We start from the raw sequence: 15,554 nt of genomic DNA on the forward strand, positions 1-15,554 counted from the left end.
TCCAGTAGCAAGATGCCTAGCATTTCATTGTCTGCTTCCACTTTCATGTCCCCACTTCAAAGAGAATTCATGATCACTTCGAGCTGTCATTACAGAGTTTTGTATGTAAAGTAGGAAGTGTAGCTGTGTCTCCCTGGAAAACCAGAGTGTAAATCTGAAAAAAGAGAAAGCAGCAGGTGTTTCGAGGAAAAATCCCTGATCAAAACACCATCTCTGGGAACACAGCAGATCAGACTCCAAATTAGGTACAAGCAAAACAAGCAGTTCAAATGCATGCCCACCCCTCTCCCCACCTTGCCACAATGTTCTTTTCCACTTTGTATCTGCAGCTGACAAAGTGAAAAAGTTTGAACCTCAACCTTGTACTGTAGCAGTAGTTTTACCACAGACCAGAGTGTTCGAAACCAGCAGGATGCCCCAGGCTTCTCACTCTGTCTTATGCTTTTCCACCTTGTACACATTCCATGACCTCATTTTCATCAAGAAAATATGCAAGCGCTCACCAGAAAGAGGCTGCATATCTTTTAACGGTCATGCAGGGACACAAGCTGGGTCATGGTTATCACTACACCACAGGCCTCTTGTTTATTGTTCAATTCGGCATCATAATCACCCCAATATATGTCTCCGGGCATTCTCTGCCCAGACTTCACTGTGAACTGTTTTGAACATTTCTCAGAGTCAAGGCACTATTTATTATCTTTTCTGTTGTGTTTAATTGTTTTAGCAGCTCTGTAGATATTGCTTAAATCTCTTCATGCTAATGTTCCGTCTGGATATGTAATTAGAGGATAGGCAGCAGCAAATGGATTATTATTGATTTAGTGCGGTCTTCTGTGATTCAGGTTTGTTAGCTGCAGTGTTGCAGTAGGTTGGTGTGGCTTCTTAAAGGCAGTCAGTTGTGTACCAGACTGCAGTAATTACTCTCATCCTTGTTTACATGCCCACTCTTTGTTGCCTTGTCATTATGTTAAATTCAGTGACAGGTTCCTTTCCAGCAACCTAATTTTTGAACATTTCTCAGCCCAATTCAATTCAGCCCAATGTAAAACCAGCTAATACACTGTGTGAACATTCAGATGCCCTTACATTACAATGAGGATTACTTCTTTGTCCTTGTAATTATCTTCTTATTTAATTAGCTAGTTCATTGAGAGTTTATATTGCTGTCCTGATATATTGTCTGTCTTTATTCTTTCTTACTAGCATTCAGAGATCTGCCTCATAGGCTCCTACACATAAATATCCTCAATTAAATACCAATATTAAAAAAATACAATGGATATATTATGTGGTAAAATGTCTCATGAGACGTGTCTGCAGGGTGTCATGAGTCCGTTTAAGCTCTGGTATGAGTCATTACCATTGTGCAAGTAAAAAGAACCTCCTACATAAAAATACATTTCTTGTCCAGTGACAGGGACCACCTTGGCTGGTTGGTCCTCTTTCCAGAGATTAGGACTTATATGAGGGGTGCTTGCAAGGCAGACACAATGCCCGATAACAGCAAACTCTCTGCAGCTGTCACACATCATCTATAATACCAGGGTTCTGACTCATGAGCAGGTTCAAACTGCAGAGTTGTGATTTCAACTCAACAATATATGCTCTTGAGACACAGATTGAAGTTACATATTTTTGTGGATTTCATGGAGGAACGGCCTATTGAGACAAACCTAAACATTTTCTGCTGCTTAGTGAAATTTATCAAGGTAATGCACATGTGCACTTTGCTTTAGAAATTGCTAGAAGTGAGACACTCGCCGAACAAAACAGACGGCAGCAGCACACGGTGGTGCATTTATCATGTCTCATGCTGACAGCCATTTCCCCTTTTTGTCTCTCTGTAACATTCAGTCTACTTCAGATCTAAGCCTGCTTTGTCCTAAGAGAACTGGTACGTGGTTAGTGGGCTGCATGTGGATTAGCTGCGTTTGTCTCAAGCTGTAAATGGTTGTCTTCACATTCAATCAATGATAGCAGAATAACTTCCCTAGCATTTTAGTCGCACAGTTCTACACTTAAATTCACTAGCTATGTCTGTCTTCTACCCCCTCTCTCCCTGTCTCTCTCTTTCTCTAAATACATCCTTTCACTTCTCATGCAGTCTGTTTTACTATCTGTCACTCTCATTAAACACAAACCTCTAAGTCCTCTATTCTCTTCCTCTCACACTTTCTAAACACACCTGTCTCATCACACTGTCTGACTTCTTTCTCTCTCCTCAGATGAGCAGCAAACGTTCCAGTAGTTTCCGGCGGGCCATTGCCAATGGGCGCCGCACGCTGCAGAGGGAGATCCTGCTGGATGAGACGGGTTTGGGCGTCTACAAACGCTTTGTGCGTTATGTGGCCTATGAGATCCTGCCCTGTGAGAGCGACCGCCGCTGGTACTTTCATCAGAACCGCCTGTGCCCACCTCCTGTCTTCATGGCCATCATCACCGTGGTCCAGGTCAGGTCATAGCCAGCGATGGAAACCTGACTCATTATAAAAATGTATTGAACCTGCATGACGCTTTTCTAGGACTGACTGTATTGTGCAAACTCTGGACAACATAGTTTATAAAAGGGAATTAATTGCAAGGGCATCCCAGAATTTTACATTTACTGTAAAACTAAAATATATCTGTGCATTGAAGAAATGAAATGAAAAAACATTTTCTGGCTATGCACTATAAAGGATGAGAAAAAATAATATCAAGGTTTAAAAATATGTAACATATGATCTTACTATCATATCAGAGGTAAATCGTTTAGCTAGCAAACTATTTAAGTCGTTTTTTTACTGTGGAAATTTGATTGAATTCTTGATATCATTGGCGAAGCTAGATAATGAGTAGGACCATTGTGACACATGCTGATTCGCCCAATGTCAGATCCCATTCTAGCGGGTAAATGTCCAGGGATCAGGAAGTCCTACCATGTGTCAAAAAGTCAACCAGCTGATTTCATGAATTAGTTCAGCTTGTTCTAATTTGCAAATCCTAGTGTTTGGAGCAGAATTCTAGGGAGGACCTCAGTTGTTTTCCATATAGTTCTCCATGTTCTGTTAGCTAGCTAACTAAGCCCTGGCCTACAGAATCCTTAGTGGGGTGACTAGCTAAAAATAAACTTGTGAATTTTCAAGAAAGTGAAGAAAAACAGGCCCTCTCAGTCCTCCAGCTTTCCTGCTAAGGAATATTTTACTTTACATCAAAAGGATTAAACATTACCCATTTATACATTTGGAAAAGGTGCGTTTACACTGTTTTATTGCAGCTTAATGAACACTTTACGAGTAACAAAAAAAGAGCCCAGGGTCTTTAACATCGCCATGAAACACAACTGAACACAATACTCACTAGAAATCAGCTTAGCTGGAGAGAAAGAGGATTATTGATCCAATTATACCAAGGGTGATTAAGAAGCAGGGTGACAAAGCATAGTTGAGCATTTTTCCAACACTTCATCACCTTTCATCCAAAAGAGAGAATCGCCAACATCACAGTGTTCAGTGTTTTTATTGCACTAGAGCACTGAGGTCTATTTGGTCTAGAGGAAAGATTGCCCCCTACTGGCACACCAACAGCCCTTGATTTTTCAGAAGGTCTCCCATCCATGTTTTAACCATACCCAAACCAGCTTTACAGCCATTTTATGGGAGCAGGGTAGATGGCAGTATGGCTGCTAGAACATTGTGCACCCCTGTGGTAACATGTGCCTCTGAGGATAATTACCTGAGACCTTCTAATTACTAGGCTTGCTCCCTAATAATTTTCCAACACCTTTTATACAGATGTATTTATTTGGTAATAAGAGTATGTACATAAATTGTTTGTTCTCCTCCCGTGTGGCTTTATGCACCTCCTGCTACTTGTTCATGTTTAAAATAGCTAGTTGGTGAAATAAACAAGATCCTCAGCCCCTTGAGACTTGAGTGCTAAACACCAATCACATTGACAGGGCTCCTGTTGTGAGAGCCCAGTTCAGGACTCTGCAGCACTGTGCCATGTTACTTTATGGGCAAGAGCCTGTTCTCAGCTCCTGCTCCAATAATCATTTGGGCTGTTTTTTGTCCCACATTTCCTTGTTCCCTCTTTTGATCTGATCTCTGTGAATCTGTGATTAGCGTGCCATCCATTATCCCAGCCATGGTCATGTCAGAGCCTTCCACATGAGGAAGCGAAAGATACTCTCCTCTACATCATGTTATCTTTCTGATATAATGACAAGGCAGAGAAGGGAAAAGGTAATTTGTGAAACAATGTCCTCTTCCGAATATTTTACACTCTCCTCTGTAGGTTCCTGAGCCTGTTTGTATGCCACTTGTGTGACCACTTGAGCCACAGTGATGACAGAACTGGAGGCTTAATGTTGCAAGCCCTCATACATATTAATGAGCCCTCTGGTTTATTTGCTTTCATTTAGTTTCACAGAGAAATTGCCTCAAAGCTCTATGAAAAAAATAAGATGACACAGAATAACAAGCATCTCCTATATGGTGTGTGCATGTGTGCATTTGCATGCCTGCATATGTGTGGGATAATTGTGCCTTTTTTTGTTGACATGTCAGGCAGGAGACTTGAAATTAAGGTTTTAGTGTAAAGAAGAGAAACCATAAGCTCTGAATGCCTGTCTTGGCAGCTGCATTATGAGTGTGATTCATAATTAGTTTGACTGACAGGGCATATTTTCTTCCTCTCATAATTATGCTTTAGAAGAAACACATTGAACTACACAGTTTGAGAGAAGATGAGAGTGGACTTGAAGTTAATCACTCTTGCTCTGGTGCTGAAGTGCAGTTGTTGAGGAAAACAATTCTACCTTAGGAGAAGAACCCTGCTAAGATAACTGAAATTAGTTTTGCAGTGACTGAATAGTAAAGAGTAGAATGTACACAGTTCCACATGATCGCAGCCATTTTGTTCCATATCATAACTTGGCCCACAATTCCCATTCAATATATGATATCAACTCCAACCCACACATGCAAAATTGGAAAGTGCTTAAGTTGAAAAAGACTTGGAGGGAATAGTTGATCAAAGCCTTTCAGGTTCTAGTCAATGTGTGGTAGCAGTAAAAGAAAAGGCCAACAGGATGCTAGGATACATTGCCAAGAGTATTGAGTATAAATCTAAGGAGGTTATACTCACCTTATCCAATACTCTTGTTAGACCACACTTGGAGTACTGTGTGCAGTTCTGGTGACCGCACTATAAAAAAGATATGAAAATGTTCAGACTAGGGCAACCAGATTGATTCCATGTATAGAAGATAAGAGTTATGAGGATAGACTTAAAGGTACAATAGGAAAGACTTTTGTGTTAAAACATTGTTATAAGACCATTATAAATCCATTCCTCTCATTGTAAAAGGCTCACTGACATGTTGACTCACCCTCTGCCTGTATTTATAGTCCTTAAATTTGGGGTTTAAAAACATGGTTGGTTGAGAATTGGTTCTAATTGCCACAGCCAATGGCGTGTCAATGTCAGCGTGTTTACAAAGAAGGGGGTGGGATAAACAGTGTTGTGGTTTGAGTGTATTTGTTGCTGCTACTCCTCTCTTGACCGTTAGAAGTCCGAAATTACCTATTGTACCTTTAAGATGCTTAATCTCTTTAAGCTTAGTAAAACACTTAGGGGGGATTTGATTGAGGCTTTTAAATTCATTAAAGAGATTAGTGAACTATAGGCGATTCTTCTGGGTGAGTTCGGTTAGCAGAACGAGAGGGCACAAATGAAAATTGGTTAAATTCCGCACATATAAGGAAGTATTTTTTCACATAGAGTGGTCACTGTGTGAAATAAAATGGCAGGATATGACAGAAATACTGTGGGTTTTCAAGATCAGGCTTGATACGGTGTTAGATACTATTTAGCTTTTAAGCAAACTAAGCAGTAGGCACACTTAGTGGTAGGAAGAAGCAAGCATTGCTGGGCTGAATGGCCTGTTCTGTTGTGTTATGTTATCGTATATTTGTATACGTACGCACCTTCACATATGCCTGCAAGCAGAGTTGCTCCATGTTCAGTAGAAACATGTAATTTCCTTTGGCTGAGCTAAATAATAAATGATTACTGAATACACTCACTGCACTTTATTTGGAACATTTTTACTACTTTATTACACCTACTTATTCATGTGATTATCTAATCAGCCAATTGTGTGGCAGCAGTGCAATGCATACAATCATGTAGATACAGGTCAGGAGCTTCAATTGATGTTGACATCAACCATCAGAATGGGGAAAAAATGTGATCTAAGTGACTTAGACCATGGAATGATTGTTGGTGGCAGACAGGGTAGTTTGAGTATCTCAGAAACTGCTGATCTCCTGGGACCCTGCACACAAGTCTCTTGAGTTTGCAAAGAATGGTGCAAAAAAAAAAATAATAATAATTCCAGGGAGCAGCAGTTCTGCAGACATGCCTTGTTAATGAGAGACGTCAGAGGAGAATGGCCAGACTGGTCAAAGCTGACAAGAAGGTGACAGTAACGCAAATTACCACACATTACAACAGTGGTGGGCAGAAGAGCATCTCTGAACACACAACGCATCATAACTCTAAGTGGATAGGCTACAGCAGTAGAAGTGCTTGGTGAGTGTATGTTTGTAAGCATGGTTATCCATCCAAAATATATTTGGATTTTCCTGACTGAAATTAGTATGGTCCTTCATCACTGGGAAAGCTGTATGTACACTCACTGAGCACTCTATTAGGTAGCTGTACAGCAGCTTCTTAATGCAAATATTTATCATATGGCAGCAACTAGATTCATAAAAGCATGCAGAGATGGTCAAGGGGTTCAACTGTTATCAGACATCTAAGTAACTTTGACCACGGAATGATTGTTGGTGCCACCCTGGTTTGAGTATCTAAGAAACTGCTGATCTCCTGGAATTCAGCACAACAGTCTCTAGAGTTTGCAGAGAATGGTGCAAAAAATAAAAAGCATCCGGTGAGCAGCAGTTCTGCAGGCAAAAAAGCGTTGTTAATGAGAGAGGTCAGTGGAGAAAGGTCAGACTGGTCAAAGGTGAACACACAACGCGTCATACCTCTAAGCAGACTAATAAAGTGCTCACTGTGTATATTGCCTTTTCCCTCCTCTTCCTCTTCATTTCTGTTTATGCAACCTCCCACAGATCATTGTGTTCCTCTGCTACGGTATCATGCTGAATAAGTGGGTGCTGCAGACCTACCAGCCCGACTTCATGAAGAGCCCCCTGGTCTATCACCCGCGTCACCGGGCGCAGGTGTGGCGCTTCTTCAGCTACATGTTCATGCACGTTGGGTAAGAGCCATTCTCTTGTTCTTTCAGCCATCACTGTGAACCAGTGCAATGTTTATCACATTCATCAACCTTCCTGCAAGACTCATTATGTTCAACTGATGGGCTGGATTTACTCTGGAGTACAATTAGGAGTATGGGTCAAACAGACCGTCAGCTGGTCTTTGCAGGTTCAACTCAGTTTTCAGCTTGGGTCAACTTGGCTTGTGAGTTTGGAAAGTTTTCCCTGCCTTGTCATCTTGACAGTGACATAAGACAAATGTCTGTATATACTGCCTTCTTCCAAGAACCTTGATAGGAGGTACAACACTTTGAAAATCCTCTTCCTTCTTTCAACACTTTGAAATTCCTTACTTGCTCACCGCCAACTCAACCCAGCTCATTGTCCTGACACTCGCTACTTTGCATCTGGAAAACTGCTATCAGTCTTCTCCAGCTGCTGCTCACCTGACCTACACGCTCCCCAGAAGCCATGACTCCCCTTCTCATCTCCCTCTACTTTTGTATTCCTGAGACTAACACTGATGTTTTTATGAAGTAGCTATGGATGAGAGCATCTACCAGTGTTGTGCAATGTGATGAGATGGCAGATGGATGTGGATGAACAGGGGTCTGATTTGTGTCACTGCAGGTTGGAGCAGCTGGGGTTCAATGCATTGCTGCAGCTGATGATTGGTGTCCCCCTGGAGATGGTGCATGGTATCCTGAGGATCAGCCTGCTCTACATGGCGGGCGTGGTGGCCGGTGAGTCCCTGCGAGTGGCACAGTGTGACTCGTGTCTGTGACTCGGTGGTGGGGTTGCTATTTGTGTGTGTGGACCAAGCGGGCAAAATGGTTTCTTTTTTTAAGCTAATTTTCCGGTCATGCTGAGAGCAATGCTGTGTTCACTAGCGCCACTGTGGTTGGCTCTAGTATAGGTCATTCACATTTGTTTTGAATGTAAAGTCAATGGTACAATTGCAGTCAAAATACGTAGACAATAATTTTTTCCCACAAAAAAAGTAGTTGCAATTGGTGTTTTTCCTTCATCTAATCCCTGCCCATGTGTTATTGTGTTATTAGGACAATACAGCAATACTTGTCGATGAATCAGGGACAGATTATGACACTCTCTTACACACACTTAGTGGAGAGCTGCATCAGCTTCAGTCTCTTGCTAAAAATTGTACAACATGGTGACACTGGTAGACTTGACTTACCAGGCTTCAAAAAGCTTTTCACGAGCCAGTCTATTATGCACCTTCTGGTTTTGTCATGATTGGTTTGTATTTAGTCCTTCAAAGGCATCTTGTGCTTTTTTCCTTTTCTCTACCCCATGATCCAGCAAGCAAGCATCTATTGAACAGTCATAATAATCAGCCACAACTTCAGATTCACAATAGAGGTCTGCTAGTGGCTGGGCCATTCATAAGCTATTGTGCCTTCTTCTAACCATTGTTCTTCATCTTAACTGCCTTGGCTTGACTGCCTGGGGACCACAGTAATGCTAATTTGCTAAAAGCTGGCCGCTAGCACTGTACACTTGCCAGCTGAGCAGATTTAGAGATGATTTAATTTTAAAATTTAAATGCAATACTTAGTAGTGCACTGAATTTTACTAACACATTAAGAATATATTATGAGATGGAAGAAGCACGTTTATTTGAAAATGTAAACCTGAGGTAAAGTGCTTGGCTGGTCACATTAGGGATACCATAATTAGGTAAACTTTTCACAGAATGGCAAAGTAGTATTTCCTATTAGTTTTACATGAGGGAATAAATGGCTGCCTCAAGGGTTATGTGATTGTGTATAGATCCTTCCCTGACTATGTAGCCTTTGCACAACAACTGTGGCCTGAGGACCTTGAGTCATTACTAAGGCCGCAACGATTAGTCGACATTGTCGATGACGTCAACCATGTAATTTCGTCGATTTCCATATTAATGAAAGACGCGTTGTACAAACCCAGCTGAGAGCATGGGAGAGAGTTCATCCAAAAATCCTGAGCATCCAAAGTACAGGAATTATTTAAGCAAAAACACAATAATATGCTGCATTGCATGCTGTGAAAAGCCAAAACAGCAGATCACAGCAGCACGACGGCCATGCAAGAACACCTTAAAAGAAAGCATCCATGATAATTGTTGGAATTGGACTGTACTGTTGGAATTGTTATAACGCCTCAGTTCACTAACGTTAAAAACGTTCCACTGCCGAGTTCTGATGGCTCCAGCCACAACGTTATGCATACCGGGAGCTATATTAGGCTACTAACTGCAAAACTTACCACGGTTTTACGTTCTGTTAATGGCATCTGCGATCAAGCGTTTTGTAAGGCAAACAAAAGGCAACATCATGGATATCCCGTTTTAAAAAAGTCTTAAAATCTTGTCTAAATGAACAGTTGTAAGGTTAATTTCATAACGTCTCTGATTTTACTTATGTGCCGTCTTTGCTGTGGAAATGGTAGACGTTCAAAGTCATACCATAACGTTTACCATCACCAATAAACACATAGCTTAATAAACAAGTAGCCATGTGCACACTGCGTAGTGCACAGACGAACACAAAGTAATCTGTAATCATAGTGCAGCCCCTCCATCGGATAATCTTGTTATTTTTCTTCAGCATGTATCTACAGCCATAGATAAATTGTATATAATGAAAAACGATGTCATAGTAACTGGTGGGTGATATATAATTTAAAGATAATAAAGTAGCTATAATAAGTCAATACATTAAAAGCAGTAAGGCATGGTATATAGGTGACTCGCCCTACTAGTATACTGTAGTAGGCATCCACACTACACAGCATTTACGGGCATAAATAAACTTCAAGGCTCATGATGAATATTATTAATATTATATTCTTATCAGTAAGTACAAATCTTAATATAAAATTTTATTGTAATTTTCTAATCTATGTGTAAAATTGTGCAACTGTGCACAAATTGTGCACTAATTCTAACATTTACTGTTACTTTTTTCTCAAGTTTCTTTCTCCTAGCAAAAAAACTAATCCTGATTGATGATGATTTGAACTCTTTACACAAAGATGGTCTACTCTGGGTCTTCAGGAGGTGGTGTCAGAGAGGCAACTACCCAAGTGATCTAAGGATAGCAGTGCTGCATTTTAAAAACATGTCAATAAATTGCAATTAACTGCAAATTGAATCAACTAATCGTTTAGATTAATCGACCAATTGCTAAAAATGATCGACAGATTAATCGATAACAAAATAATTGTTAGTTGCAGCCCTAGTCATTGCACAAACACAATGCTCTCAAAGTGAACTGATCCTGCTTTAAAACTAAGCTTAGAAGCCCACTTCCATGTTATTAGTGTTTCTCCCACACTGCAGCAGACCTCACACTTTATAAACACTGACTGACTGTAGGGGCAAAAGCACTTGCCAATAAGTATCAATAGGACTCAGCGAACTTCATTTCCTTTCAACCTCGTCAAAGTCAGTGTGTTGCCAGGTGATTTTGTTCCTTTCAGAAAGTTCATGCTTTGCATTCTCACATCACATCATTCGAAAATATGGGAAAACAATATACTTTTAGTTCAATACATTTACTCTCATGTTTCAATGTTTTTTCTGTAGTAATCCTTTTTTTCTTCTGAAAACTACAGTTTATTATTTGGATGTATGGTCACAAATCCCTCCAAAGGTGTTCTCTAACCTTATGAGAAATTAGAGAAGTCTTATTGCTGTCATCTATGCTATGAGTGTTTGCACAAAGTATTAACCAGGCGTGCCAATAATTGTGGAACCTGTTTTTTTGTGGATTTTTTTTACTTTGGTTGTTTCCATTGAAAAAAAGTGTGCTATTGTGCACATGTTGGAAAATCAAGCTTATGTTAATAAGTGTATTATTTATTTAGTTTTCAGCACTTTTTCTGCATATTTTTCAAGGGTGCCAATAATTCTGGAGCTCACCGTATAAGGGCAAATGTACAAGAGACAAAAAATGGATGTAGTCACAGACAATCCCATACAATAATGCTGTCATAAATCTTTAAATCTTTGATTTATTGTCGAACTAGAGTGATTCAGAGAGGCTTGTTTCCAGGGAACCTTTAATGAGACGGAAGTCTCTGGTGGGCCTGTGCTGTTGATCCTCTAGCTGATTGAGCTGTTGGGGAGTGAGGTCCTGTTCAATACTGACGAGGGGCTGGTGATCGATAGGACAGGAGGATAAGCTGGGAAGCACAGTCTTTAGGGCATTGAGATCAGAAGCAGGCCCACAATTAGGAGGTCAAGTGCTGTCTGTGATCGCCATAGGGGAGTTGGGAGTTCACAAGAAGGCAGAACATGCACCTCCCTGCCTCTGGCTGTAAGGCAAGGTGAACAGGAAGTGGCTTCTCCATGACTGTGAAATCTGCAGGCATCTTTCCCGCCTGCAGCCTCCTGTCTTCACACCACTGGGACATGGATTCACAAGGATGAAGTTTTCTGCCTGGTGCATGCACAGTTGATGCAGTTAAGGCTGATGGTCCTTAATATGAATGTTTCACAGTGTGTGCCCTGGCTTGTGCTGGATGTACTGTAAGGAAGAGGCATCTGCACAGTATGTTAAGTTAAGGCTACTTAAAACTTATTTTACTTATGTATTTACAGTCTTGTATAAACATTGGTTCATATGTCACAGCATTTCAGTGCCATTAATGAGAATATGGCTTGAAGGATCCCTCCTTGAGAGTCACTCTTGTTTGAATATGACATATTTGACACATAATTGAAAGTAATGATACAGAACATATAAGAAATACAGTGGGGTGCAAGAATTTGGGCACCCCTGGTAATGTGATCGGAAGCAAACCTGAACTCTAAATGGTGGTTAAACATTCAAACTTTCTGTTTGCTTTTTTATTTTCATTGTTTGTAAATTATAAGAAAAAAGAAAATGGCCCTCTGCGAATGTTTGGGAAGCCTTTTGGAAACTTTGTTACTTCTTAAAAAGATGATTACTAAGGCCCAGACCCATGTGATTTACTCGTTAGGGCTTCAGTGAGTCAGGTGAGTATCATTCCAGGATTGCACTTTTTATTCTGAAGCAACTCTGTGCCTTCTAAAGTAGCCAACTGCAGTGGCTATTCTGTCTGGTGTTAACAACCCAAGGATTTCAGAATGAAGATTTTTCAAATTACCTATTTCCACTGTCAGAAACATTATTAGAAAATGGAAGATAAATGGAACAGTTGAAGTCAAGGCAAGAACTGGACGAACAAGAAAGGTTTCAGATAGAATGGCCTGAGATCTGGTGAGAAATACTCAGAAGAACCCACACACAAAAAGAATAGCAAACACAGGTCTAGCTCTTCACAGGACAACAATACAACGTACTTTAAACAACAAAGACCTACATGGCAGAGTTGCCAGAAAGAACGACCTCAACACAAAATTAAGCATCTGAAGTATGCAAAAGAAAACATTGAGAAGCCTTAAGCCTTTTGGAACAATGTGCGTTGGACTGATGAAACCAAAACCAACCAACTTTTTGGCCACCACCAAAGAAGTTATGTTTGGAGAAAAAATGGTGAAGCCCTTTTTTTTGTAAAGAACACCTTACCAACTGTGAATGGTGGATCCATTATGTGTTGGGGTTGTGTGGCAGCTGGGGGAACAGGAAATATTGTATGAGTGGAAGGAAGAAATTCTAGAGGCTAATGTTCAAGGGTCAGTCCAGACATTGAAGTTGAAGAGAGGTTGGGTGTTCCAGCAAGACAATAATCCGAAGCATACCTAGAAATCAACCGTGAAATACCTCCAGGATATACAGATGAAGGTTTTGGAATGGCCACCACAGTCCCCAGACTTGAATATTATTTAAAATCTGTGGAGTGATTTCAAATGCAAGGAGGTCAAAGAATATTTCAGAGTTAGAGGTGTTTTGTCAGGAAGAAGGGGGAAAAATCGCAAAAGTGAAAATTGAAAACTTGGCTGGCAACAGGAAGCGTTTACAAGCTGTTATAGTTGCCTGAGGATCAGTTGCAAAGTACTTCCTGACAGGGTTCCCAAACTTTTGCACAGGGCCTTTTTCACTTTTTGAATTATTTTGAAACCATAAAAAAATAAAATAAAAAGTATTTTAAAATTTGAAGAAATGTGTCATGTTTAATGTTGTACCATTTCAAGGCAGGCAGGTTCTTTTCACTTAGATGACAAGCTTTTTGACCAGGGGTGCCCACATTTTTTCACACAACTGCATTTCAGGATTAAGAAGTTGGCACAATCTGCCTGTGAGCATATGAAAATATTTCTGGAGAAGTGCTTTCACATTGCTTTAGTCATTTATAGGGAATAAAATCCTGCAAAAGTGAAATCCTCTGTATTGCCTTGCTAGGCACTTTCATTGGTTACTGTCATTCTCCTATTCTCCCCATACAAACCCCTTTTTTGAGCCTGACTGTCAGATTAGCATTGGCTGTTGTCAATGTGATTAGAGGAAACAGAGTGTTATGAGAAAATAAAATCTTAGTGCCAGCTCAGAAGATTATCATAAGAGTACAGCATTGTCTCAGGGATAATTCATACCTGTGTGTGTGTACGTGTGTGTGTGCACATGCATTCATGGGTATACTAGTTATACAAACAATTGCTGAATACTTTAACAGAAGCCAAAGGCTACAATTTATGTTTCTATGCTCATCTCAAAATAGACTCAAAAGTCTCTGATTGTTTTTTGATCACGAACACTGCATTCTGATTTTTTATTATGATTACACAGCAATGGCTTTGTATTCTGTTGCTCCCAAAATTCACGCTTTGTATTCAGCTGTGGTCAAAACTCACACTTTATGCGCCATCTTGTTTGTTCTAGTGTACCAATCAGTTCTTGATTATGTGTTATGGTGTTACAGTCTTTGTTTCCCTGCTTCTGCTCATTAAACATAATCACATGATGCATTCTGGAGAGCAGCAGTATTGCAGAGACACCACAGAAGTACACAGTGTTTATGATATACACATTTTTCTGCTGGTTGACATCATTAACATCTCCTTCAAACTGGGGTAGCTGTGATTCAGTGCTGTAGGTGATTCCAGGGATGGACCGCATTTTGGAACATTCCAGAAGTGTCCCCAGTGTAAAATCAGATCTGCTATCATTTCAGTCATTCAGTTCCAAGCTGATGTCAAAACAGTGAGTCTCAGCAATCATTAGCTGCTGTAACATCACTCTGAGCTTGAGACAGGAAAACATTCTGCTCTCCATATTGCTAGTATTGTGCACATAATAAGCTTCAAATAACCAAAGACAAATCATACTTTAGGAAGGCTGCTTTCTCATTAAATTAGCTTTCTCGATAAGCCGCAGAGATGTGCATTATGCTTTCTGGAAAGCCCTGTGCACCTATGGGTGGATCCAAACTCTGACATACCTAGGGACCCCCTACTGGTGAGCTGCTGACTTGCTGCTGGTAATGAATCCCTGGGTGGCCATGGTGGCTCCTGGGACAGAGGAGATGGTGCTGGGTCTATTCATTGAGGGACACTAATAGAGATGAGCTCAAGGTCTGGGTCCATACCCGCTGACAAGGACATACTATACCAGGCTGCAAGGTGAAGCCCCTAAAGAACATAAGTCTACTTCTCTCAACTGTTTCCTGGGTCAGTGCATCCAATTTTTTGGAGAAAATTGGTTTTGTACAAAGCTTTCAGTGTTTGTTTTGCCATGAAATTGTGCTGTAATATGTTACTGTACACCGTGAATCGTGTCCAATATCTTAACCAGAATTGTTGCATGACAATTGATTTGGTTTGTGGTTGTGGTATTAATGCAATGCGTTTCAGTGTGATTGGCTCATTCGTTAATGCACACTTTTATCTGCATTACTTTTTATCTGTCTTTACCTGTCCTCCCCCTGTTACATGCAAAGTAATCTTAATATGGAATGAACTGAAAGGGAGAGGACTTACTACATGTATGCATAGGTGATTCACAGAATATAGTACTAATCAGTTAAGTTACATTAATTACATGTTATCAGGTCGTAACAAGCCATACTAACATGATAAGCAGTACAAACCTGGTACCCTTTGAAAAAACAATTTGCCTTCCTTCTTGTGTGCCATTTGTTTTGTTTTGTTTGTTTGTTTGTTTTGCAAGGGCCCCACCCATCGTGAGTTCAGCCAGGCAAAGGCTTTTTATATTTTTTATTTTTATAAAACATGCAATGTTGGGAAGCAGGGATGGATCCGCAAATATACCAGTTATGTTGCACTGTAAATATTTAATGTCGTTAATGAAAAAAATGAGTGTAGCTAAACCACCTTATCCTCAAATCACAGGA

At 40.3% G+C, this 15,554-nt stretch overlaps 1 protein-coding gene across 1 annotated transcript in view; it reads left to right on the forward strand.

Annotated features, from left to right (window-relative positions):
- Positions 1-15,554, forward strand: part of rhbdl1 (rhomboid, veinlet-like 1 (Drosophila)) — a 53,153-nt gene that overhangs the window by 19,453 nt on the left and 18,146 nt on the right. The window contains exons 3-5 of the mRNA XM_061232773.1: positions 2,229-2,453; positions 7,128-7,276; positions 7,905-8,017. Of these exons, the coding sequence (XP_061088757.1) occupies positions 2,229-2,453; positions 7,128-7,276; positions 7,905-8,017 (487 nt within the window). The remainder of the gene's footprint in view (positions 1-2,228; positions 2,454-7,127; positions 7,277-7,904; positions 8,018-15,554) is intronic.

Source organism: Conger conger, chromosome 2 (assembly GCF_963514075.1).
Source record: "Conger conger chromosome 2, fConCon1.1, whole genome shotgun sequence".
Lineage (NCBI taxonomy): Eukaryota > Metazoa > Chordata > Actinopteri > Anguilliformes > Congridae > Conger > Conger conger.